General features: G+C 41.0%; 1 protein-coding gene across 1 annotated transcript in view; it reads right to left on the reverse strand.

The window, feature by feature from the left end:
- The window catches only part of NMNAT2 (nicotinamide nucleotide adenylyltransferase 2), a 168,855-nt gene extending 153,449 nt beyond the window's left edge, over positions 1 to 15,406 (reverse strand). The window contains exons 1-2 of the mRNA XM_052653968.1: positions 15,310 to 15,406; positions 14,427 to 14,572 (exon numbers count right to left, since the gene is read on the reverse strand). Coding sequence (XP_052509928.1) covers positions 14,427 to 14,572; positions 15,310 to 15,317 — 154 coding nt within the window. The 5' untranslated portion in view covers positions 15,318 to 15,406. The remainder of the gene's footprint in view (positions 1 to 14,426; positions 14,573 to 15,309) is intronic.
- Positions 15,407 to 24,927: the final 9,521 nt, after the last annotated feature.

A 24,927-nucleotide genomic window follows, 5' to 3' on the forward strand; every position in this document is an offset into this window, starting at 1 on the left:
GCTCACCACATCAGAAGGCTGCATGACACACTGGCAGGACATTTAAAGAGGGATGTAGGCAATGAAGATATGTTCAAAGAGGATGAACCAGAATGTTATGAAAACCAGAAACAGTAATTGATGTTCAGCTGAAGGAACTTGTTAACCTAAGGAGAAGACTAGTTAGGAGGGCAGCTATCTGAATGTCTCACAAGCAGAGCAAGACAGATTAGACCTGTTGCATGAATCTCAAGGAAAAGAACTAGGGCCAACATATGGAAGTCTCAGGAAGGTCAATGTCAGCCCAATAGAAGGAATAATCTTGAAAAAAGTAAAACTGTGCCAAGAGCTATTTGGCTGCCTCAGAAAAGAGAGCTTTCCTTGGCCCTGGAAGATCTTAAGCCAAAGTCTGGACAAATACTTGTGAAGATGTTTTAAAAGGGATTTTGGGACTTGAGTGAGTGGTTTTTGAAATCTTCTCTGAATGGCGATTCTGTGATTTCTGAAACAAAATCTTACAATTGACAAACCAAAGTTTTTTGTTCATTTTGCTTATCTGAACTAAAGTAAATAATGTACAAAGCTCCCCTGTGTCAAGTGCCATGTACATGAAACCCTTCTCAAACCATGACTAAATAGAATGTAACTCCTCCCTCATCCCCCAGCCTACTTTTGCCTCACTGAGAAACCACTGCTGGATGTACCCAAGCATCTGACTACAGCATCCAGTGGATAGTTTGACGACTCACCTTCATCCCTGACTCCACATTTTCCATTCCTGCCAAGTCACAAATTTAATAGCTCCCAAACATGACTTGCAAGTTCCCTTGCGAGTGCCTGGAAAGGCTATACATGACATATGAGCCTTCTTACCTTGAGGCAACAATCCATCTCAGATTTGAAGTCACTAAATGTTTGCTGTTTCTCCTGTTTTCTGACTCTGGCATACATGAAATTCTGTTTTCCTATGTTTCCTGATTTCCAAATTCTTGTCTGATTCCTAATCACCTATTTTGCCTAAAATTTGAGATTCTGAATATTGCCAACCATTCAAGCATTCATTCATTTGCTAAATATTTATAGTACCTTCCATTTGCCTAGAGTACTTTAGGAGATACAAAAAGCCCTATGACATAGGCAAGAGCCTAAATCTGATAGAGAATATGAAACGTGGACTGAAATAGCTACAACGCACAGCACAATGTGCTAAGTGCTATAACAGAGGTACAAACAAGTGCTAGCAGAGTTCAGAAAGAGGTGAGATCCTGCAGAAAACCGAGATGGGACTGTAAGAGCCGCCTGTAAAAGCCCAATGCAATTGACGTGCCAATTTTTTTAAATCCTCAAATATAAAGTATACAAAATATTAGATTGAAAGAAGGAAGTAGCTGTGAATCAGGAAGAGGATGTTCTGGGAAAGTACATCAAGTGTTCAGCAGCAGATAAACGTCCGACATTAGCCAGAGGGGCTAATCAATGCCCAATGTAAACCAAACACCAGAAAATCATCCCCACTGTGAACACAGTCATTTACTCAGTCGGCCAGAAAAATTACAATTATGAAATTGAAACTACATTTGCTGCTTAAATGAGTCCTTTCAGAGATTTAGTTTAGACTGAAAATTGTTCATTAAAGAGTTCCACTGGGTAATGAACTTCAACTGTACTTTATATTTTTAGAACCCTTCATATTCACGCCCCATTCCAACCCCCAGAGGTAGGTTACATCAGGGATAGGCAAATTTTCTCTGTAAACAGTCAGAGAGTAGTAAATATTTTAGGCTTTGCAGTCTATAAACAGTTTCCATCACAACTACTCAACTCTACTGTTGTCATATGAAAATAAGCAGAGACAATATTCACGTGCAGGAGTATGGTGGGATGAATGGAGAAAGTAGCATGGAAACATATACATTACTATATGTAAGAGAAACAGCCAGTGGGGATTTGCTGTATAACTTAAGGAAGCTTAAACCGGTGCTCTGTGGCAACCCAGAGAGATGGGATGGTGTGGGAGGTGGGAGGGAGCTTCAAGAGGGAGGGGACGTATGTATACCTATGACTGATTCATGTTGTTGTATGGCAGAAACCAACACAATATTGCAAAGCAATTATCTTTCAATTAAAAATAAATACATTAAAATTTAAAAAACCACTTTATTTAGGAATGCTCATATTTAAATTTCAGAAAATTTTCTTGTGCTTCAAGTATCTTCCTTCTCGTCAACATTTAAAAATATAATAGCTATTGTTAGCTTGCACACCACATTTGTCTGGCACGCTGGAGTTTTGCTGACCCCTGACTTATATCAATTACCCTATTTGCAGATGATAAAACAAAGGTTAAAGGAGACTAAATATATTCTAAAATCAATAGCAATTCAGTTTATTATGTTCCGTATGCAGAGAAATAATGAAGCAATAGGAAAAATGGAGACATTTATCTACTCTTTATCCATGTGATTCACAGCGTGGGAAAATCATGTATTATCTATAAACTTTGATTCCCTGGGGCATAACAAGTAAATAATTTTTAAACTGTGCTTAGCAAGATTGGTTCATGGTAAATGAGGCAATTATGTCTTAAATTTATACATATAATACTTTATTGTCTTTCTTAATTTTAATTTATAATGGGTGACAGTCTCTAAGTTGGAAAAAAAAGTTGTCTTATTTTAAAGATATTGTAGTTCTTCTGACAAGCCACATGCTGCTAAGTATTTATCAGCACATAAATGTCTCAAAAAAGATGTAAATAATTGTTGATGTAAGTTAATCTCAGTACTTCATGGAATGAGGATCCCTCTGTGGGTACCAAGATGAAGGCTTGGAAAAATATTCAGGAATAAAGCAATGAGAAACCCACCCCACCCCACACCCCCACATACACACACTGGAATGTCATTTATTTGGGGCTTTAAAATCATATAAATAAATTTAAAAGTCACAAAAACCCATAGCTTTGAGCAAGAACAGATATACAGTATACTTATTCAAGACCTCCTGAAAGCATTACAGCAGAAAACCAGTGTCAAGGAAAAAGATCTCCAACAGTCCTCACTCTTCAGATAATTAAGCCTAGAGAAAAAGAGATCAGGCACGTGATGCAAATGTTACAAAATCATGGAAAATCACACGAGGGTGATCTGAGGTCACCAAACCTGAAAATACTCTAACAGCTGTGCAGGGACCACCCCACTGAAGGGTTACTTTTAGAACCTAGGTGAGAACAACTTCTATCAGAGAAGTGATTGTTTGACTGTTTATCTGCTTAGGTGGGTTGTACAGCAGTATAATTTCCCGCTTATTTATTCCTCAGTAGAATGAACAATGGTTCCATTTCAGAAAACAAAAATTAAAAAGTAAATAAATTTTTTCAATCATGCAAGAAAAAGTACTCCATATTTTTTTTAAATTTCTTAATTTTTTGCTCGCTCCATGTGGCTTTTGGGATTTTAGTTCCCCAACCAAGGATTGAACCCAGGCCCTTAGCAGTGAGGGTGCAGAATCCTAACCACTGGCCCAGCAGGGAATTCCCCTTCCATATTTAGAAGAATGATAAGGAAATAATAACTTTAAAATGTTTATATAAAATCATGGTGTCAGAATCCTAATAAAGACAATATTGACATTTGGAAGGTAGGTCCCGCATCTGCAGTGCACTCCTCTGCCTGGGTAAAGTCTAAGCTCGTTGGTGTCCACCCCCTACCCCTGCCCAGACCTGTTTTCTGGCTCTCTCATCTCCTGCCCTTTCCTGTCCCCACCCACACTCCAGTCACCTAGCAAGCTCCCTGGAGGTCCCTTCATGTGTGAAGCTGTTTGGGGCCTTTTCACATACTAGCTCTTGGCCCAGAATGCCATTCTCCATCCGGTCCACTGTACAACTCCTACCTTCACGCTCACTCTCACTACACCTGCCCTGATGGTCTTCCCACCATACCTGGAGGGACCATTTTCCCTCTGTGTTCCCACTTTATGTCATTCTCCCCTCTTTTAAGGTGCTTTGACTTGAATGGCTATGTATAGCTTCTCTCCTCTACAGAAGATGGTGTCCCTGAGGAATAAGAAGGAATGCCTTTAACTGAGGCCTAGCACAGTGCCTGAGACATATTCATAACTCAATAATCATCTGTAGAATGAATCAATGCTCACTGATCCCTTGTAAAGACTTTACCCTCTCTGCCACAGAAAGAATCAAGAACTGAGGTTGGGATAGTAGGTAATTCTACCATTTCATTCATTCACTCATTCAACAGACATTTATTGGGCATTATGGCTAGGCAGTCTTCGAGGAGCCTGAGCTACATGAGAGTAAATGAAGATTCCCTACATTTGAAGAGCTCACATGCTAGCTGGGGATACAGACATTAAACAATAAAGGGTGAAAGATAACATCTATCTTTGTTAAAGCTATCAGAGCTTCCCTGATAGCTCAGTTGGTAAAGAATCCGCCTGCAAAGCAAGAGACCCTGGTTCGATTCCTGGGTCGGGAAGATCCACTGGAGAAGGAATAGGTTACCCCCTCCAGTATTCTTGGGCTTTCCTGTGGCTCAGCTGGTAAAGAATCTGCCTGCAATGCAGGAGACCTGGGTTTGATCCCTGGGGTGGGAAGATCCCCTGGAGAAAGGAAAGGCTACCCACTCCAGTATTCTGGCCTGGAGAATTCCATGGACTGTATGGTCCATGGGGCCGCAAAGAGTCGGACACGACTGAGTGACTTTCACTTCACTTCACTTTGTCTTTGTTAAAAGGGGATAAGAGATAAGAGAAAAAGATATAAGTAGAGTATGATAAAGGGGATTGGGAGTGTATGAGCTGTGATTTTAAATTATGTGATCAGGGAAGCAGGACCTGTCAAGTAGACAGTGAGAGGTTGCATTTGGACAAAGACTTAGAGAGTGAAATAGACATGGGGGTGTATGGGGGAAAGGCATTCTAGGCAGTGAGAACATTCAGTGAAGGCTCTAAGGATAAACCAAGAGGTCAGTGAGGTTGGCTAAAAGTGAGATGGCAAAGAGATGTGCTGATGTAGGGAGACAAGGGGGAAAGGTGGCGGGTCTTGGAGGCCTGGTAAATCATTAAAATGACTTTGACCCTGAACGAAATAGGGAACCGTTGGAGGGTTTTCAGCAGCGGAGCAACATGATCTGACTTATATCTGACTTATATTTTACAAGGATCACTCAGCTATTTTGTTGAGAATTTAATATTGGGCCAAGGGTAGGAGCTAGATTTCACTCCCTCTCCTACTGTCTGGTAAATATTATATGAGGTCAATATGTTTGAGCATAGTTACCCATGTGGAGGCAACCTGATGAAGGGGAAAGGGCAGAAAAAGAATGCAATTTAGCTGCTACCACTTTCCAGGTTAGCCTCTGAGTCTTGCTCCTTTTCTACCTCTTCCTCTTACTCCCTTATCACCAAAACTACAAGAATTTCCCTGGTTGGCTCACTTGTTCAGAACAAAAGAGAATTATGCCATAGATTTAGTGGAAAACAGTTTAATGGTAGTAGAGTTTAAAGAGGCTCAAATAAGGTTAACTCCATTATTAAAATGCTCATGGGGAAGACAATGATGCTGGCAGTCTTTATAATATGTGCCTTTGCTGCAGAGTTAGTAGATCATTGAGACACTGCACAAAAGGAGGAGGGAGCCAATGCCAGGAAGATGGCCTTAGTCATACCATGAAAGCCATTGAATGTCTTTTTTAGTCTAAAATATTTCTGAGGCTATCTGCCAAACTGTATTTTTTTTAAAAAAAGCAAATGTGATCCAGGCATTTGAATGCTTATAATTGGAAAACCTAGGACAATGGAAAATTGTATTCTTTGTAAACTGATACTGCATTTACATATATTGAGATATGGAACACATATCCATAAAGTTGTATAACTCTCTATAAAATGCATTCCTATATCCCAGTTCTTAGTTTGTTAGATCAGATCCTTAAAAAATATTTTTAATGCCTTTGTTTAACCAAAATTTGGTGTGCTGAGTATTTTTTTAAAACCAGTGTTAAAAAAAATATTTAGGGACTTCCCCAATAGTCCAGTGGTTAAGACTCCACCTTCTAATGCAAGGAGTGTGGGTTTGATCCCTGGTTAGGGAAGTAAGGTCCCACATGCCATGGGGTGTGGCCAAAAATTAAAGGGAAAAATTAATGCGTTCCTTTGTTCCTTTAGAATCTTTCTTGAGCAATTCAGGATGAGATGAACACTTTAAAAATGAGTGAGAACTGTACTAGAAAGTGTGTATTTCATAGTATCATTAAATATTAAGTATCCACTACACATACAATACTGTATTAGTAGCTAAGAGAACAATGATATTATAAAATTTAGATGTGAATCTTTTTAAAGAAACACTTGCAAAATGGGGTTTTCATTCTCTTTCCCGGTCATGCATAGTTTACTTTCACAATTATTGCCTATCAACAGAAAAATAACAGAAAATAGAGATTATCCACCTAGTTGTGCATTTTCCTCTCATGTCTGAGGATCTCTCTAAAGCAGAGGGAGAGCCAGACTTGAGGGCTGACAGGTTATGTTTCCAGTTGAGTTTGCCTCTGCACTTTAGGCTGTTCATTTGACTTGGTCTAAAATTGGAAATTTGTGTAGAAGTGTTTCTCTTGAGACTTGCAACATTTTAAAGGCTGTTCCTACTAAGCAGTAATGCAAACTGAAAGTCATAGAAGCCTCTTAATTCTGATGGTTCTAAGCATAATCATTTCGATATGTATAATAAGACCAAGGAAAATGAAAAGAGAAACTTAATATTTCTTCATTTCAAAATTTTTAGCACATCAACCTTCTGGGTTATATCCTGTTCCTTGGTTTGAGACGTGTTCTAGATGGGAGAGTTGCCTATCATAATTAGCATAATTATGTCCACTCGGGGTTCAGTCAATCAGTTCAGCAGGAGAAAGTAAACCTGTTCATGTAGGCAAAAACATATACATTTTTTTTTCAGCATTATTCTCATGTCATGAGAAGGCACTGCTGCTGCTGCTGCTGCTGCTGCTGCTGCTAAGTCGCGTCAGTAGTGTCCGACTTTGTGTGACCCCATAGATGGCAGCCCAACAGGCTCCTCTGTCCCTGGGATTCTCCAGGCAAGAATACTGGAGTGGGTTGCCATTTCCTTCTCCAATGCATGAAAGTGAAAAGTGAAAGTGAAGTCGCTCAGTCGTGTCCGACCCTTAGCGACCCCATGGACTGCAGCCTACCAGGCTCCTCTGTCCATGGGATCTTCCAGGCAAGAGTACTGGAGTGGGGTGCCACTGCCTTCTCTGATGAACAGGCACAGCCCTTGCCAATGAAACTACCATAAGTGATGCATGAGTTTCCATTATTGAACCTTCAACTTACCAGTGAATTAGAATTTCCAAGCATCCACCTAAATGTATTAGGTTGGCCAAAAAGTTTGCTTGGGTTTTTCGTACCATTGTATGAAAAAACCTGAATGAGATTTTGGTCAGCCTTATATTATATTACAGCTCTCATCACAATGATGGGTATTCACAATGGCCTTTTGAACTGCATCAACTGTTTTCAGTTTCACAGCCTCAACATTACAAAAGAGTCAACTTTAGAGTTCTAAAAAAGCTAGCAAACTCTTTATCTTTTTATTTCCATAATGTTAATGAATTTCAGTATATTTCTTGAATGAAGAGCTTTGAATAATCCAAATGGAACCTACTGGGAGTTTTCATTTGAAGTTTCAGATGTCCCAGGCTACAAAGAACCTTTGAATTTAGGTATTTCCTTCTTTTGCATTAGGCTTCCCTGGTGGCTCAGACAGTAAATAAATCTGCCTACAACACAGATTGTAGGCTCAATCCGTGGGTTAGGAAGACCCCCTGGAGAAGGGAATGGCAACCCAGTCCAGTATTCTTGCCTGGAGATTCCCAGGACAGAGGAGGTTGGCAGGCTACAGTCCACAGGGTTGCAAAGAGTCAGACATGACTGAGTGACTTTCATTTCCTTTGGCATTAGTACTAATACTTGGTTAGAATGCATATTACCAAAATTTTAGAGTAGGAAATATGAATCTTCACTTTCCTCACCAAACCCAAACCAGCTTCTTTTCCAATGTTCTTTATCCATCCATCTTGGATTAAAACCTGCCAATTACACTAGACTATTTTGCCATCACCTACCCATCAAATCACAAAATAAGGATCTTTTACCTTCTAAATATTTTAAAATACACATTCACTCTCCATTCCAAATGCCACCAACCTGGGCAAGGTAATAGTCTTTTCTGACTTGAACTCTGTACTGCTGAAATAGGTTCTTAGCTGGTCACCATATCTCCATCCTTTCCCTTCACCAATTTATATTTAAAATTCAATTAAATCACAATTTCATGAATATGATTATTACATCCCTTTTCTTAAAAAATGCAATATTTGTCATTGTCATTGGCATAAAGTCTAAGCTCTTTAATAGGACTTAAAGTATTCATGATTGATCAGAATTCCCCCTAACTTTCCAGTCTTATCTCTTACTCTCCCCCATCTTGAATCCTCCTGAGCTTTCTTTTGTTCTAATATGTCATGGCTCTCTATCTCATCACCCCAGCTCTTATGCATGCTTGATTCCTCCACCGGGAACAACATTCTACACATTTGTTTATTTTTTTTATTCAACAACTATTATGAAGCAAAGACTTGCTATTTGCAATTGTTATTATATTATACTATTGGGTTGGCCAAAGAGTTTGTTCAGGTTTTTCTGGAACATCATACAAAAACTCAAATGAATTTTTTGGCCAATTCCATATGCAGTTGTGTTGTGCTTAGTCACTAAGTTGTGTCTGACTCTTTGTGACCCCGTGGACTCTAGCCCTCCAGGCTCCTCTGTCCATGGGGATTCTCCAGGCAAGAATACTGGAGTGGGTTGCCATGCCTTCCTCCAGGGGATCTTCCCAGCCCAGTGATCAAACTCAGGTCTTCCACACTGCAGGTGGATTCTTTATCGTCTGAGCGCCCAGGGAAGCCCAAGAATACTGGAGTGGGTAGCCGATTCCTTCTCCAGGGGAACTTCCTGACCCAGGGATTGAACTGGGGTCACCTGTATTGCAGGTGGATTCTTTACCAGCTGAGCTACCAGGGAAGCCCCAACCCCATATTATGGAGAGCCTATTCCACGTTAGGTACTAATAAGTAAATCAATAGTTAAACCAAGCATAGTTTCTGTCTCAGTAAAGCCTATTGTCTAGCATGGGAAATAGTCATGAAACAAAGAATGAGATTAGAGTTATGACATGGAAAATATAAAGTTATGCAGGATCAAATGTCAGGTAACCACACTTAATATAGGAGTCAGTGTAGGTTCCCCTGCTGAAGCTAAAATCTGAAGGATGAGTAGGAGCTAGTTGTGGTAACAGAAGAGTGGAGAAGGAGGAGAAGTGGTGAAGGAAATGTCCCAGCTACACAGTTAAATGGACAATACACAGATACTGAGAAAAGAAATAACTTGTCCGCATTATAAGACTTCCTCGGTGGCTCAGACGGTAAAGAATCCGCCTGCAATGTGGGAGACTTGGGTTGGGAAGATTCCTTGGAGAAGGGAACAGCTACCCACTCCAGTATCCTGGCTTGGAGAATTCCATGGACAGAGGAGCCTGGCAGGCTATAGTTCACGGGGCCGCAATGAGTCGAACATGACTGAGACTTTCACTTTCACTTTTTCCTTATTATAAGCATAAGATATTGGGAACAGATATCTTTATTGAATATATTTTGTTGGTGGTTTGTGTTGCAAAGGTAAACAATTTATAAAGTTCTCATTACCCTTTGTTGATAACTAAGTTCAATGGCTCCTCTTTTCATAATTGCTGTTGCAATTTAAGGAATAAAAAAGCATCTTTGGTGAGATACAGAATCTGTATATCAGGAAATTGATTCTATTTGACTTCTGCTTTATGATTGTGAACAAATGACTTACACCTGTTCCTCTGCTTTGCTGTTTATAAAAGAGTGATGATAACACTATCCAGTTTAACTTACAGGGTGGTATCAAATAGTGGTGCAAAAGCACCACTTAATGAGCCTCAGTGCTTAATGACCTTTTAAAAAATATGCATTTCAAACACACTAAACAATTTCTTGATTTTAGACTGTTCTCTACATATTGGTAGCAACTCAAATTCATTTTTCTTATGATTCTAGCTGTAGCAATAGGGGCTGCAATTCCAATTTCACAGCAAGTAGAAAGTTGTCTTCATTAGCTTTCAAGAGAAACAGAATTGGATTATGTCTCTTTTCAAAAAACCCAACTGTTCAATTCACAAATATTTTGAAGCAGAAAAACCGGAAAATCCAGTTATTTTGCACTCATCAAATACACAGGACACATTTCTTCTGTGATCAAGTCCCTCAATTCCTTTACTTTTCATGGAAGTTAATCTGATCAGTCTTTTCTTACTTTTCTGTCTAAACTATCTGATCTCCCACTAGCATTCACGCATGCATGCGTGCTCAGTCACTCAGTCATGTCCAACTCTTTGCAACCCCATGGACTGTAGGCTGCCAGGCTCCTCTGTCCATGGGGATTCTCCAGGCAAGCATACTGGAGCGGGTTGCCATTGCCTCCTCCAGGGGATCTTCCTGACCCAGAGATCTCTCCCACTGGCATATTTATTGACAAACATGGCAATACAAATGCAAAGAAAGTTTTACTGAAATATAATCTCTCATGCTTAGTAACTAATAATTTACAGGTTAAAAAGAAAAAGCGAGACTTTCTGGCCTCATGTTATTTTTGTATGTAATAAGGCAGACATGAAATAAGACACCATTGGTTTAGGGGTCTAGTTTGCCAAAACCTTTTATTCATCCCTGAAAGCATTTTAGTTACAGTTAAGTATATAGGTGCCAAATATCTCTATCACAAATATTGATCTTTTCTTACATGTTTCCATAGTCATAAACAAGAATAATATCAATTCCTCTTTCAGAATCAAAGGACAAGTTCATTCTGAAATATTTTATAAATATTGAGAACTGTACAAATACTACTTTACAGAGATGAAGAGTGAGTTTTTAGTTCTGAATGTCACTTTTTTGTTGTTTGTTTACAGTCTCTTTTCTCTCTGGTGAGCAAAATTGGATTTCAAAATATAGGAGCTCTAATAAAGGTGTCTAATTTCAAAGTCCTATTTGGGTCTTTAATTAAATTTATTTTTTGCTGTTTGTTGTTTAGTCTCTCAGCCATATTCGATTCTTTTGCAACACCACAGACTGTAGCCCTCTGTCCATGGATTTCCCAGGCAAGAATACTGGAGTGGGTTGCCACGCCCTCCTCCAGGGGATCTTCCTGACCCAGGGATCGAACCCACGGTTCCTGTTGAGGCTCCTGCCACATCTTGTGTACTGCAGGTGGATTTTTTTTTTTTTTTTTTACCACTGAGCCATGGGGGAATCTTTTTTTATTTGACTGCAGCAGGTCGTATTTGCAGCATATGGGATTTTCGATCTTCACTGGGGCATGCAGGTTCTTTTAGTTGCAGTGTGTGAACTCAGCTGTAGTACATGGGATCTAGTTCTCTGACCAGGGATGGAATCCAGGCACCCTGCAAAGGGATTGCAGGGTCTTAGTCACTAGACCAGCAGGGATGTCCCTGTTTGGATCTTTTAAAAGTTTTTCTATTACTAATTTCAAGAATCTTTAAAAAGTTTGATCATTTTATTGCATTAATTCTGTATTGTTGGGGAAATTTTTTTAAAGTCATTTAAAAGGAGAAAATAGATCATGGATGATTGGTTTCTTTAGAAATGGGGAAGAGCTCTTAAGGAAATGCATATTTAGGAAACTTACTTAGTTGATGGCAAATTTAATTCTAATCTGTTAGTATATGCTTGAAGAAAAGAGAGTTCATGGAATTATACAGTCAGAAGATTAGTGAGCACTTCTTTCTGCTTTTGGTACAGTGCAAAGGCCTGTTCAAGAGGAATCTGAAATGTGGGGCTCAAGTCTCAGTTCTGCCACCCACTCTCCATGTCACTTAAGCTACTTAAGAAAGCCACTTGGCCTCTGAACATCAGTTTCTTGTTTGTAAAATGGAGATAATGATGCCTTTCTTATAAGCTTCCTACTAGGAATAAGAGACATACACAATGAAAATGCTTTGTAAATCAGAAGCTGCTTTACAAAAATAAATTAACAAAACTTATCACTAGCTCAAAGATTCCCAGAAGAGATTCAACAAAAAATAGCTTAATATGTACTTTGGGTTCTTGTTCCCTTTTCAATGCATATGTGCTAAATCCTTCGTTAGGTTATAAGCTCCTTAAAGCCACAGTGGGCACACCATATCCTCTGTCACATTACTCTCTGGACTACACATAATGGACACTCAAAAGGATTTGTTGACAGATATTCTCTCCTCTTCCTCAGTTCCACTGGCAAGCAAAAATCACTACTGTCAAAAAGTCGAAACCTCTCTCCTGTAATCCATATTTATTTCATTATATTCTCTCCTCTAAAGTCATGGAGAATTGGCAGGTCAGCAGCAACTTAACAAAGCCTCAAGGCAAAATCCTTTGTTCTCAATCTAAATCTGCCCCTCTTGCAATACAAAACAAGTGGAATTAAGTACATCCTTGGCTCCAGGAAGAAAGGGAGAGTACCTCCTGGCCCACTAAAGATTTCTAGAGCCACGGAATTCCACAGGAAAGTCCCCCCCCCCCCGCCCCCGCCCCGAGTAACTGAGAGGAATAAAGTATAGCAACATAAAATGGTTAGAGGAAAGACTCACAGAGAAGAACAGGAGTGAAGACACCAAAATCAAAAGAAAGTAAAAAGAGTGTTCCCAGGGGGCCGATACTCGCTTAGAAGGCTGATGACATGCTCTGCTCTACCCTCATGCCTGAACAACAGTCTTTAATAGGTAAGTTGGCACCAGCTCCTGACCCAACGTTTTTAAAAGTGAAGGTACCGCGGTGAGGAAGAGATGGCTACCTCAGTCTCCCTCCTAGGATCCTATGAATGTGCCTATCCGATGCGCACTCTGCTCAAAGTATACTCTTTTCATGAGGTTTTTATTAGGGGTGCCCAGTTCAACTCACCTGTTAGTTTAAAAGAGGAATATTTTTCTTCGAAGCTACTTTGCCCTGTCTTTACCAATACATCGTGGGTTTCATTAAACAGCCTTTAGGAGGGCCCACGCATTCCTCAGGCTCGGGGTAAACACGTGTGTCGGCAGGCAGCTCCGGCGCGCCCTGCGTTTCAGCACCACCGTCTCCGGACAGCGCCTCGCTGGCCGGCCGGGTTGAGGCCTTCCGTCCTTCACTCATCCACCCCCGGCCCACTCGCTTTCCTCTTTTCCCTCAGTGCCAGAAAAAAAGCACCCCAACTTCTAACTTCCCAATCCTTGCTTCTACAGTGACCTTCGCGACCCTTCCTCGGAGTCTAAACGCGCACGCCCCCGCACCTTCGGGTCCTTCGGCACCAGCACCCGAGCAGCATCGGTGGCCCGAGACCGCCTCCGGGCAAGGATCACCTCTCCCTCGCCACTCCTGAATCCCAACCCAGCAGCCAGGAGCCCCGGCTCGCTCCGTCTCTCTCTTCGCCCCAAAGCCTCTGAAAAAAAACGCGCGACAATGCCCTCTCCCCCCGCCCCAACACACACAACACACACACACACACTCATACACACACTCGCACGCCGCAAGCCTTGCGGGTGCCATCACCGCCCTGGGCAGAGCCTCAGCCAACTTGGGCCCCATCTTTCAACACCGGCTCGCAGAGGGCCTCCCGCAGCGACCGCCCCGCCTCCTCCCCTTCCTAGTCGACTGGTCCCGGCAGCGGAGCCCAGGCCTCCGCCCCCTGTCCCCCCACCTCCACATTCACTAAGCCATCCGCCTCGCGCGGGTAATACACGCTCCACAACCCTCAAACATTTGCCCCGGGCCGCCCCCCAAACCATCAGCCAAACCATAAACGAATCTCCTTGAGCCCAGCCCAGTTCTGGTGTGTTGTGTGTGTGTTTGTGTCTCCAAAGCCTATACATCATTAACTCCTTCGAGCTTTCAGCCCAACCTAAACAAATAGCACGTTATCTCCGACCCCCTTCCCCCTTCTCCGCGCCCCAGCCTCTTCCCCCATCCCACTCGCCAAGTCGCCAAACCAACCACCGCACCCCAGCCCTCAAACCTCGACCTCCCACCCAACCCAAAACAACACTCGCCTCCAGCCCCTCCCATCCCCCACCCCATGGCCCCCCCAGCAAGCCGGGTCTGGCCCGAGCGAGTGACGCCTCGAAAGAGCAGCTGGCATCCCCTGCCGGGAGCCCAGGATAGAGGGGCTGACCTCTCACCAGCTGGATCAGCCAGCACACCCGTCCGAAAGGGCACTCGCCAAACCGTCACACGCCCTGGAAAACACAGGTGCCGGGGAAAGGAGAGAGGCGGAAGCAGTCTCCGGGGGTGGGCGGGAGGACTCACCGAACATCTGAATGTGCCCTTTGGTTATGGGATTGAAGCTGCCGCAGGCGAGCAAGATAACGTGCGTCTTGGTGGTCTCGGTCATGGCGCGGGCGGGTCCCTCGCGCTGGCCCAGGGGTCGCCTCTCTTTTTGTGTCTCGATGTGTCTGCAGAGGGAGAAAGGAAGGCGAGGCTCCGGTGGTGGATGCTGTGGACTCCGAGGAGCGGCTCCAGACGCAAAGCGCGTCACTCCCCGCCTCCCTTTAACGCTTGCAGCTCCGGCAAGATCCGAGGCTGCTTTTGTATATGCTAAGCTCCGTTCTCTCCTTTCCTTCTAGCTTCTTTCGCGTCTCTCGAGCTGGTCTCCGTCTCCTCCCTTTCTCTGACCGTACCCCACCTCACCCTCTCTTCCTTAGTGTTTACCTACAAATCAAGTTGTGGTACCCAAGCCCAACCCTGAGCACTCCAACAGGCAACGATCAGCATGGTGTGAGCCCTTTCTCTTTTCTCATTTTGAATTAGTTTTCCTCCCCTAATCGAACATTTTTTTTCTGTCGACATCAACTTTCTCTAACATTTCCAGCTCCAAAAGTGTTTGATATTAAGAACTGTTTTCTTTCTCTCCCTCCCAAAATTTTAAGTGAGAAATAACAATTGATCAATTGGGGAGTATTCATTTCTGCCTGTCTTTCCCCCCTTATCTCATGGTTTTGAACTACTGAACTGAGTCCAGAGCTTGACCAAGTGGTTGCCAAGATATAGGAGGAAGCTGAATCCTTCTCCTGGCATACTGCTCCTTTTGTGCGCTGAAGCAATGAGAACACGGATGTCACAGAGTTACTAAAGCTGTGTTAAAAACTACTGTGATCTTACGTAAGATATCAAAATTCAGACAAAGATTTACCCATTCATAAGTGTTTGAGTGTCCACGATGTGTTAGCCTCTGATATAAACCCTGCTGATAAAGCAAAGTCTCAGTCTTCATCAGGTTTACCTTCTACTGAAAAGAGACAGACAATAAACAGAGAAGGAACATATTAGATGGTGACTGTGCCATGCACAGTAAGTGAATGCAATTCACTCTCTGACAGAACAAAGGGTGAATGGAGGAGAGGGGACTGATTGAAATGAAGAAGTTAGGGAAGGCCTCTCTGGGGTGGTGAAATTTAAACTGGGACCTAAATGACAAGGAGCTGCTAGTATAAATATTCTGGGGCAAGGAGGGGTTCATTGTCCTCCTAGAAATGAAGGGCCAGAGAGACTTGAGTGTATGAATAATGGGGAAAATGCTGAGAGAGAAGATTGGACGGTGATCAGGATCAAATCAAGGGCTTGTAGGCTAGGGTAGGGTTTGGATGTTTTTCTAAAAGAAATAACTTAGAGAGGAATAACAAAAGGAAACCACTGAAGCTTTTAGGCAGGGAAATGACAAGTAATTTACATTTTTATAAGATCACTCTGGCTTCTTAGTGGAAAATGGGAAAACAAGGAAAGCACTTAGGAAATCCCGCTGGTAGGTTGGCAGGTGGAGTTGTCCTCGGCCTAGGTTTTATAGAGGTAAAGCTGATGAGAAGAAAATGGTCTCGGGATAAGTTTTGTTGGTAAAGTTTACAATCTTTGCAAATGAACTAGATGTGAAGGTAGGGAGAAAGAACAATCTAAAAAAGTGTCTAGAAATTTGGCTTAAGTAAATGAGTAGACAGAGAATGAAAAAGATGGGGAAAGAAAGTTTCAGGGATGACCAAGTGTTCTAGTCTGATACAAAAACAGAGCTAATAACTCGAGATTTATATATCCCATTATATTAGTTTTAGTTGCATGTAATAACTCTGAACTTAGAGATCCGTAAGTACAACTATTTATCTTTCTTGGGCTTCTAGATTCTTAGGTAAATTTCCACCTCTTTTAATGGGTCATTGTTTCTTATTTAAGAGCATGTATTTGTGGTGTACAGTAAATATTTGTTAAATTATGCTGAACAGCAAATCAATCCTAATATGCATAAAATTTCTAGTTTAAAGACAAGTATCAGAATCAATGTATATTTTAACGGTTTTGTATCTTTCCTGATATGGGGTGCAGACTAGTGCGGTAGACAAGCAGGAGATATTTAGGGGGGCCTGACTTGGGTTTGAAACTCTGATACTTACTAGCTGGACAACAAGGATTTATTGAATGTCTGCCATGTGCCAGGCACTTGATTTAGGGGCTGTGAGCAAACCAAAGTTCCTGCTTTAATACAGCTCACATTCTAGAGGGCAAAACAGATCATTAAAAGAAAACAAAAGAAACATGATGGTAATCGATACCATACGCTTCTCTGGTGGTAAAGAATCTGCCTGTTGATGCAGGAAATGCAGGTTTGATCCCTGGGTCAGGAAGAGCCCCTGGAGAAGGACATGGCAACCCACTCCAGTATTCTTACCTTGGAAACCCCATGGACAGAGGATCCTGGCGGGCTACAGTCAAAGGGGTCGCAAACATCAAACACAGCTTAGCAACTGAGGAACAACAATGACGACAGACATCACAATGGGAAGGAAAAAAAAGCTAGGTGAGAAGAAAAAGAAAGGGAAATCCTCCTTTATGTAAGTAGTCCTAGATGGCCTCTCCAGTAAGATGGGATCTGAGCAAAGACCTGAAAGAAGTGAAGGAATGTGTCATTTGAATATCTGGGGAAGAACATAACCTGAAAGAAAGTGAAAGTGAAAGTTGCTCAGTCATGTCCAACTGTTTTGGACCCCATGGACTATATAGTCCATGGAATTCCATGGAAGGGAAGTAACCATTCCCTTCTGCAAGGGATCTTCCCAACCTAGGAATCGAACCCAGGTCTCCCACATTGCAGGTGGAGTCTTTACCAGCTGAGCCACCAGGGAAGCCCGATGCAAAGAGCCTGAGGAGCGAGAGTGTTTGGGAGTCTTCAACAAGCATACCTGTATGGCTGGAGAAAAGAAAGTGAGTGGAAAGTGGTGGGAGACAGATTGGAAAAGTAGGACAGATCAGATAGGGCCTTACAAGCCCTTCTTAGGGCTTGGCTTTTTCAGAGATAAGAAGTCACTGGAGGGTTTTGAATGGAGAAGTGACATGAGATGACTTACATTTGAAAAGTATCATTTTGGCAGGAAATAAAAATTTTGGAGTCATCAGTATAGTTTTATATTTAAAACCATAGGAGTAAATGAGGTCACTTTGGGAGTAACAGATATACATAAAAAGAAAAAGAGGTGCTCAGATTCAGCTCCAGGATGCACCAAATGAATAGCTAACATTCACTATCAACAGAAGCCCTGGCACTGTAAGCCATTTACAGATGTTAATTCATTTAACACCAAAATTCTGTGAGTTCAAATAATTTTATCCCATTTTAGAGATGTGCATAAGGGAGAAGACAAAAATGAAATAACTGGTAGGAGTAAGTATGGAGCCAGATTCAATCCCAGGTACTTTTAATTGAAGGCCCTGCTGTTGATCCAAGGCTGTCTCGTCTTGTTTCACTGCTACGCTGTACAGGCATATCTTGTTTTGTTGAACTTCACAGAGACTGTTTCTTCTTCAGATTGAAAGTTTGTGGTAACCCTGAGTTGAGCATGTGTACCCATACTGTTTTTTCCAACAGCATTTACTCACTTCGGGTCTCTGTGTCACTGTATTTCAAGCTTTTCCATTATTATTATATTTACTACAATGCTGCGCAATCAGTTGTGTATGGTAATTGTTTAGGAGCACTATGAACCATACCATGTTAGATGGCAAACTTAAATGATAAATCTGTGTTCTGAATGCTCATCTCCCTCCCTCTCCTCAGGCCTCCTTATTTCCTGAGACACAATAATATTGAAATTAGGCCAATTAATAACCCTCCAGTGGCCTGTAAGTGTTCAGGTGAAAGGAAGGTTTGACTGATGTAGCAAACTCCATTGCTGTCTTATTTCAAAAAGTTTCCAGAGCCACCCCCACCTCAGCAATCACCACCATGATCAGTCAGCAGCTATCAGCATCCAAGACCCTCAATCAGCAAAAACTTTATGACTTGCTGAAGGTACAGATGATGGCTATCATTTTTTAAGCCAAAAAAAGCATTTTTAAAAATTAAGGCATGTACATTTTTTAAGACATAATGCAATTTCAAAGTTAACTGACCATAGTACAGTAAAAACATGAATTTTATATGCTTTGAGAAACCAAAAAAAAAAAAATCCCTGTGATCACTTTATTGCCATATTCCTTTATTGTGGTAGTCTAGAACCAAACTTGCAATATCTCTGAGGTATGTCTGGACATTTTTATACATTCATAAAAATAAGGATGACTATACCCACACCATAGGGAAGGCAATGGCAACCCACTCCAGTACTCTTGCCTGGAAAATCTCATGGACGGAGGAGCCTGGTAGGCTGCAGTCCATGGGGTCGCTAAGAGTCGGACACAACTGAAGTGACTTAGCAGCAGCAGCAGCATACCCACACCAAGCCACAGAGTTGTGAAGGTTACCAGTAATGTATGTAGAACACCTAGCATATAGTAGATGGTCAATAAGTGATACTCATTTTATAAATGAGAGAATGGAACTTTGTAACAGAGTTTGAAGAACAGAGAATTGCCTTACCAAGTCTTCAGGCTTTCCCCTCCTCTATAGAGGAAAAATGGAAAAGTAGGCAACAAAACACTTGCTGGAATGACTGGGCACTCACTCTACAAGTTAATTCTAATAAAAAGAAAGAAAACAATGTCTAATTCAATCTTCCCACACAGAATAGTGGTCAATAAATATTCACTGATGAATTAAATACAAAATGCTCAGAGAGTAACAATGAAATGTGAATTTGTAATACAATTCAATAAATATGTTTCAGTCTTGTAGGTTATGTCTTAAGGCATAGTTTAAATTCTATAGATTTGATTAATTGGTTGTGATTCTAATTGACTCTGGTAATTTTCTTTGCTGCTGATCTCTAATTTGTGTATCCCCAAAGAGGGCTCTGGAACTGAAACAGAAAAACACTGAAAACAAATCTTGGTTCTGTCACTTGCCAATTGTTTGGCTTTGGGTCATTTATTGCTAAGCCTGGAGATACAGTGGTCCACCCTCATCCCTGGTTTCAGCTACTTATGGTCAATGTTGGTCTGAAAATATTAAATGGAAAATTCCAGAGATAAACAATTCATAAGTTTTAAATTACACGCTGTTTTGATTAGCAGGATGAAATCTTGCGCCTTCTGGCTCCATCTTTCTGGGACCCCCAATCACCAACAAAATCTGTTCCTGACATCCAAACGATGATCCAGGATCATCCAAAGCAGACAATCCTTCTTCGGAAAAATCCTCAGAATGTCAATAGTAGCCTAATGCTATGTCATTTGCCTCACTTCATCTCATCAAGTGTTTCATTATCTCACATCATCACAAGAAGGGTAATATAGTACAAGAAGAAAACTTTGAGAGAGGGACCACATTCACATAATTTTTATTACAGTATATTGTTGTAGCTGTTCTATATTATTATTGTTAATCTCTTACTGTGCCTAATTTATAAATTTAATTTTATCATAGGTATTCACATATAGGGTAAAATATAGTATATATAGGATTCAGTACTATCTTCAGTTTCAGGCATCCACTGGGAGTCTTGGCGTATCCTCCCATTGATAAGGGGGGACTGCTGTACTATAATACATGTCCTGTGTATTTACAGGGCTTCTATATGGTTTAAATAAGACCATGTGAGAATAAATGAGTTTTTTTTTTTTTTCTTTTAAAGCATATCATCAGTTTTAGGCCAAACTCTGTAGTTGTCATATACAAAATACTTATTGTTTTTGAGCATTTAATTATTCTGTTGATGACTTTATCAAGGGTGTTTCTGTGAGTTCCAATCTTACAGGGTAATGACTTTGGAAATGTGCTAATGTGCTAATAGTGTATATATATCTCAACCAATGAAAACAAACACCAAAAAACATACTAACAACAAACTTATTCTCAGGGAAGATTCCAAGGCTGGTTCACAAGATATAGAAATATTAATAGGAATGTCAATCCTTGCATAATACATGTACCTTAATATATATCATGATCTATTCTCAGGGGTGTTTATTGTAACTTAGGTAATATAATTTGGTTCAATATTTCAACTTTCCAACAGCTGGGTAATTGCTTTAGGCTGAAAAAGAACCTGAGTCATTCTCCTACAGCCTAAACCTTGCAATATGCTCCAGCCAGTTCAGTTTCCAAAAGGCTCAAGGCAGAGAGTCCAACCCAGAACGTTCCTGGCAATAAATATCTATTCTGATGGGCAGGCTAAAGTGTCTATTGGGTCTGATTTGAAATGTGCATACGTGAAGTCTAGCAGAGTGGGTATGTATGCTCACTTATCTACCTGTTTACTTAGTCTGGGTTAATCATCCATGGTGGCTCGGATGACAAAAAATCTGCCTGTGATGCAGGAGACCTGGGTTCCATCCCTGGGTTGGAAAGATCCCTAGAGTAAAGGAATGGCAACCCACTCCAGTATTTTTGCCTAGAGAAATACATGGACAGAGGCAGGCTACAGTCCATGGGGTCTCAAAGAGGTAGACATGACTAACACTTTTTGCTTTTACACACTTACATCACAAGTCAGGGTAAAACAATTCCATGTTTATGAAGCTGGGTTCCTAATATTAGGAATCATCCTTTATCAGAAGTGCACAAAGTCACACACACAAATGTAGCTCCCTAGTTCCTGGGATCGTGTCAGATATTGAATATTTACTTCATGTTTCTTGGTAAAAATATGATATGAGAAAAAAATATTATTCTGAAAAACCCATGAATCCTTGGGATTCTCTTCAGTTCTCTACATTTGTATAGTTCTCTCTGCTTTCTCCACTTCTCTTCAAAATAATCATCTTCGGGGATACAGCTAAAGTGACTGGTTTTATTCTCTCATTTTCCTTACAAGCAAATATTTTTGTGTCTCTGGGGTGAAAAATATCCTAAAAATTAAGATCCCCCTTTCTCCAGCTCTAAATCCCCAGACTCTTACTCAGACTTGAAATTTCTCTAATTATTCTAATCACGTTTCAAAAACAAAAGATGTTGCCAAATTTTAAAACCTGATTATCAATTATAAACATACCAATTCTTCTGGCACCACAGTGAAAGAAAAAATATATACATGGGTCTTTATAACCAATAAGCATTGCATACCATTAAAAATAAAAAAAGTTCTTCAACTAGTTCAGAAATTTGCTGCTTCATTTGTCATGGCTTCTTTCAGATGATGGGGTGAGGGGCACATACGAGTCACTGCTTTCATCTTGGGACCAAAGATTTCACTACTTATTATAAAGTTTTCCCAAGAGAAATGGGAGGTAGGAAAATCAGTTCTAACAGACTTAGCAAGAAGTATAATTGATTACGAAGTAAAATAATTCCCTGAAATGACATCTGAGACTATCTCTGCCTCCCTCCTTTAAGTCACCCAAATGGAAACCACATTTGGCTCAAGGGAGCATTAAATAAAGGATAGAGGACTTAAAATACAAAATATTTTTTCCATTACATCAATACCTCACAATTTGGTTAAGTCAGATAGAACCCAGAATTTCAATCCCATCATTTCTCAAATTTAGGAGATATAGAAAACAAGTGGAAGTTCCACTTCTAATATCCCAAACACCCCAAAATTAAACTCCCCCAGGGAAAACAGGTGTAAGAAATAGATGAGGAATGCCAAAGATGGTGTGGCACAATACTTTTTATCACCTCTGTGATGGCTCTAGAGATGTAGCTCAGATTAAAGATTATCCTGGGATGTGACGAATAGCATGGTAACTATAGTTAACAATAATGTATTGCATATTTGAAAGCTGCTGGGAGAGTAAATCTCAACAGTTCTCATCAAAAGAAAAAAAAATTTTGTAACTATGTATGGGGACAGATGTTAACTAGACTTACTGTGATCATTTTGCAATACATACATACAATCAAATCATTATGTTGTACTGCTGAAATGACTATAATGTGTTTTTTTGGTCTGCTGTTGTTTTTACAGGATCTTAGTTCCCCAACCAGGGATCAAACTTGCGCCTCCTGCAGTGGAAGCACAAAGCCCTAACCATTGGACCACCAGGGGAATCCGTAATTTAATGTTATATGTCAATTATATCTCATTATTATTATTATTTTGGATGTACCATGTGACTTGTGTTATCTTAGTTCCCTGATCAGGGGCTGAATCTGGCCCTTGGCAGTGAAAGCATGGAGCCTTAACCACTGCACCACCAGGGAATTCCCCTTTATAATTTGCTTAAAAAAAAAAAAGACTATCCTAACAAGAGAATGGATGGTGATCACTAAACTGTGCTGCAGAATGTGAGGGCCACTGAAGCAAAAGCCAAATGCAAATACAGGCCCCACTCCACCTTTTTTTTTCCATGCCCTAAATTTTCAATACTAATGTCTCCTATGTTAAATAACTGGCATGGGTTATCTGCACATGGAGACCACTGTTACAGCACTGATCTGTTATCTAAGAAAATAAGTTTGCTAAAGAATTTTTGTTTCCCAATTTGATTTTTTTGATTTGGCTGCGCCCGGTCTGAGCTGTGGCACACGGCATCTTCACTGTTTGCTGCGGCATGTGGGATTTTGTGGTTGTGGTGTATGGGATCTAGTTCCTTGACCAGGGATTGAATCTAGGCTCCCTGCTTTGGGAGCACTCAGTCTTAGCCACTGGATCACCAGGGAAGCCCTTGTTTCTCAATTTAAATGAACAAAGAAATGAATAAAGCAAGACAAAGGAAAATACAGGAAAAAAAACTGCATATCTTACTTTTCAGCCAATTACTTTCTAAATATCTCCAGAATTGTTCCATTTTTCTTTATCTTTCTGCTATTTTTCAGCTTCAGGCCACCTTTCTCTCTCCTTCTCTTTAATTACCAAAGAATTCTGGCTGGACTTCCTGCCAGCAATCTTTCCCTTCCTTAAGCCATCTTTCATATTCCAGTCAAAGGGATATTTCTCTAAAATGTAAATCAAACCATATCACTTTCTAGCTTTGACTTCTTCAGTGGCTTCCCATGGCCCTCAGAATACTATCCAAACTCTTAAGCATCTAACAAGTCCTCTCAGGATCCAGCTCCTAATTGCCCCCTCTCCACACCCTATCTCTTTACTCCAGCCATACGGAACTTCTTTTAGGCTTCAAATGTAGCATGCTCTCGCTTAGCCAGTATATGCAAACTTGAATCTTCTTAATCTACCTCCAGAGCCTTCTGTGAGCCCCACAGGTGTGAGTGAACGCCTCTCCTCACAAGTGCTGTTTTTCTTGTATCACAGCATTATCACTGTGTCCGGCATTGTGACTGCCTTTTGATTTGCTCACCTTCTTCACCAATGTTTATTCAGACCCTACCATGTACCAGACAGTACGCTTAGCACTCTGCATTCATTATACCACTTAATTTTCACAGAATCTCAGTTAAGTAGGTTCTTTGATTATACCTTACAGGTGAGGTAACTGAGACTTAGACAAGTAACCGGTCCAAGTGCACACAGCTAATAAGTGGGGGAGGTAGGCTTTGAACCTGGGTAGTCATTCTGATGCTTCTATTATCCAACTTGCCCCAAACTTCCATAAGAACAGGAACAGTTTCTGTCTTGTTCACTGTTAACACCCCAATGACCGTCACAGTCTGCTACATAGCAAGATTTCATAAGTGTGGGACATTTTGTGCTTATGGCTGGCTCCACTCTGTAGTTAAATTTTAATTCCTACTCTGAGTTGGATCCACACAGTCAAAGGCTTTGGCAGTCAATAAAGCAGAAATAGATGTTTTTCTGGAACTCTCTTGCTTTTTCGATGATCCAGTGGATGTTGGCAATTTGATCTCTGGTTCCTCTGCCTTTTCTAAAACCAGCTGGAACATCTGGAAGTTCACGGTTCACATATTGCTGAAGCCTGGCTTAGAGAATTTTGAACATTACTTTACTAGCATGTGAGATGAGTGCAATTGTGTGGTAGTTTGAGCATTCTTTGGCATTACCTTTGGGATTGAAATGAAAACTGACCTTTTCCAGAACTGTGGCCAATGCTGGGTTTTCCAAATTTGCTGACATATTGAGTGCAGCACTTTCATAGCACCATCTTTTAGGATTTGAACTAGCTCAACTGGAATTTCATCACCTCCACTAGCTTTGTTCATAGTGATGCTTCCTAAGGCCCACTTGGCTTCACATTCCAGGATGTCTGACTCTAGGTGAGTGTGAGTAATCACACCTTCGTGATTATCTGGACCTGACCTGCTTCTTGAGAAATATCTATGCAGGTCAGGAAGCAACAGTTAGAACTGGACATGGAACAAGACTGGTTCCAAATAGGAAAAGGAGTACGTCAAGGCTGTATATTGTCACCCTGCTTATTTAACTTATATGCAGAGTACATCATGAGAAACGCTGGACTGGAAGAAGCACAAGCTGGAATCAAGATTGTCGGGAGAAATATCAATAACCTCAGATATGCAGATGACACCACC

This window comes from Budorcas taxicolor, chromosome 16 (genome assembly GCF_023091745.1).
Source record: "Budorcas taxicolor isolate Tak-1 chromosome 16, Takin1.1, whole genome shotgun sequence".
Lineage (NCBI taxonomy): Eukaryota > Metazoa > Chordata > Mammalia > Artiodactyla > Bovidae > Budorcas > Budorcas taxicolor.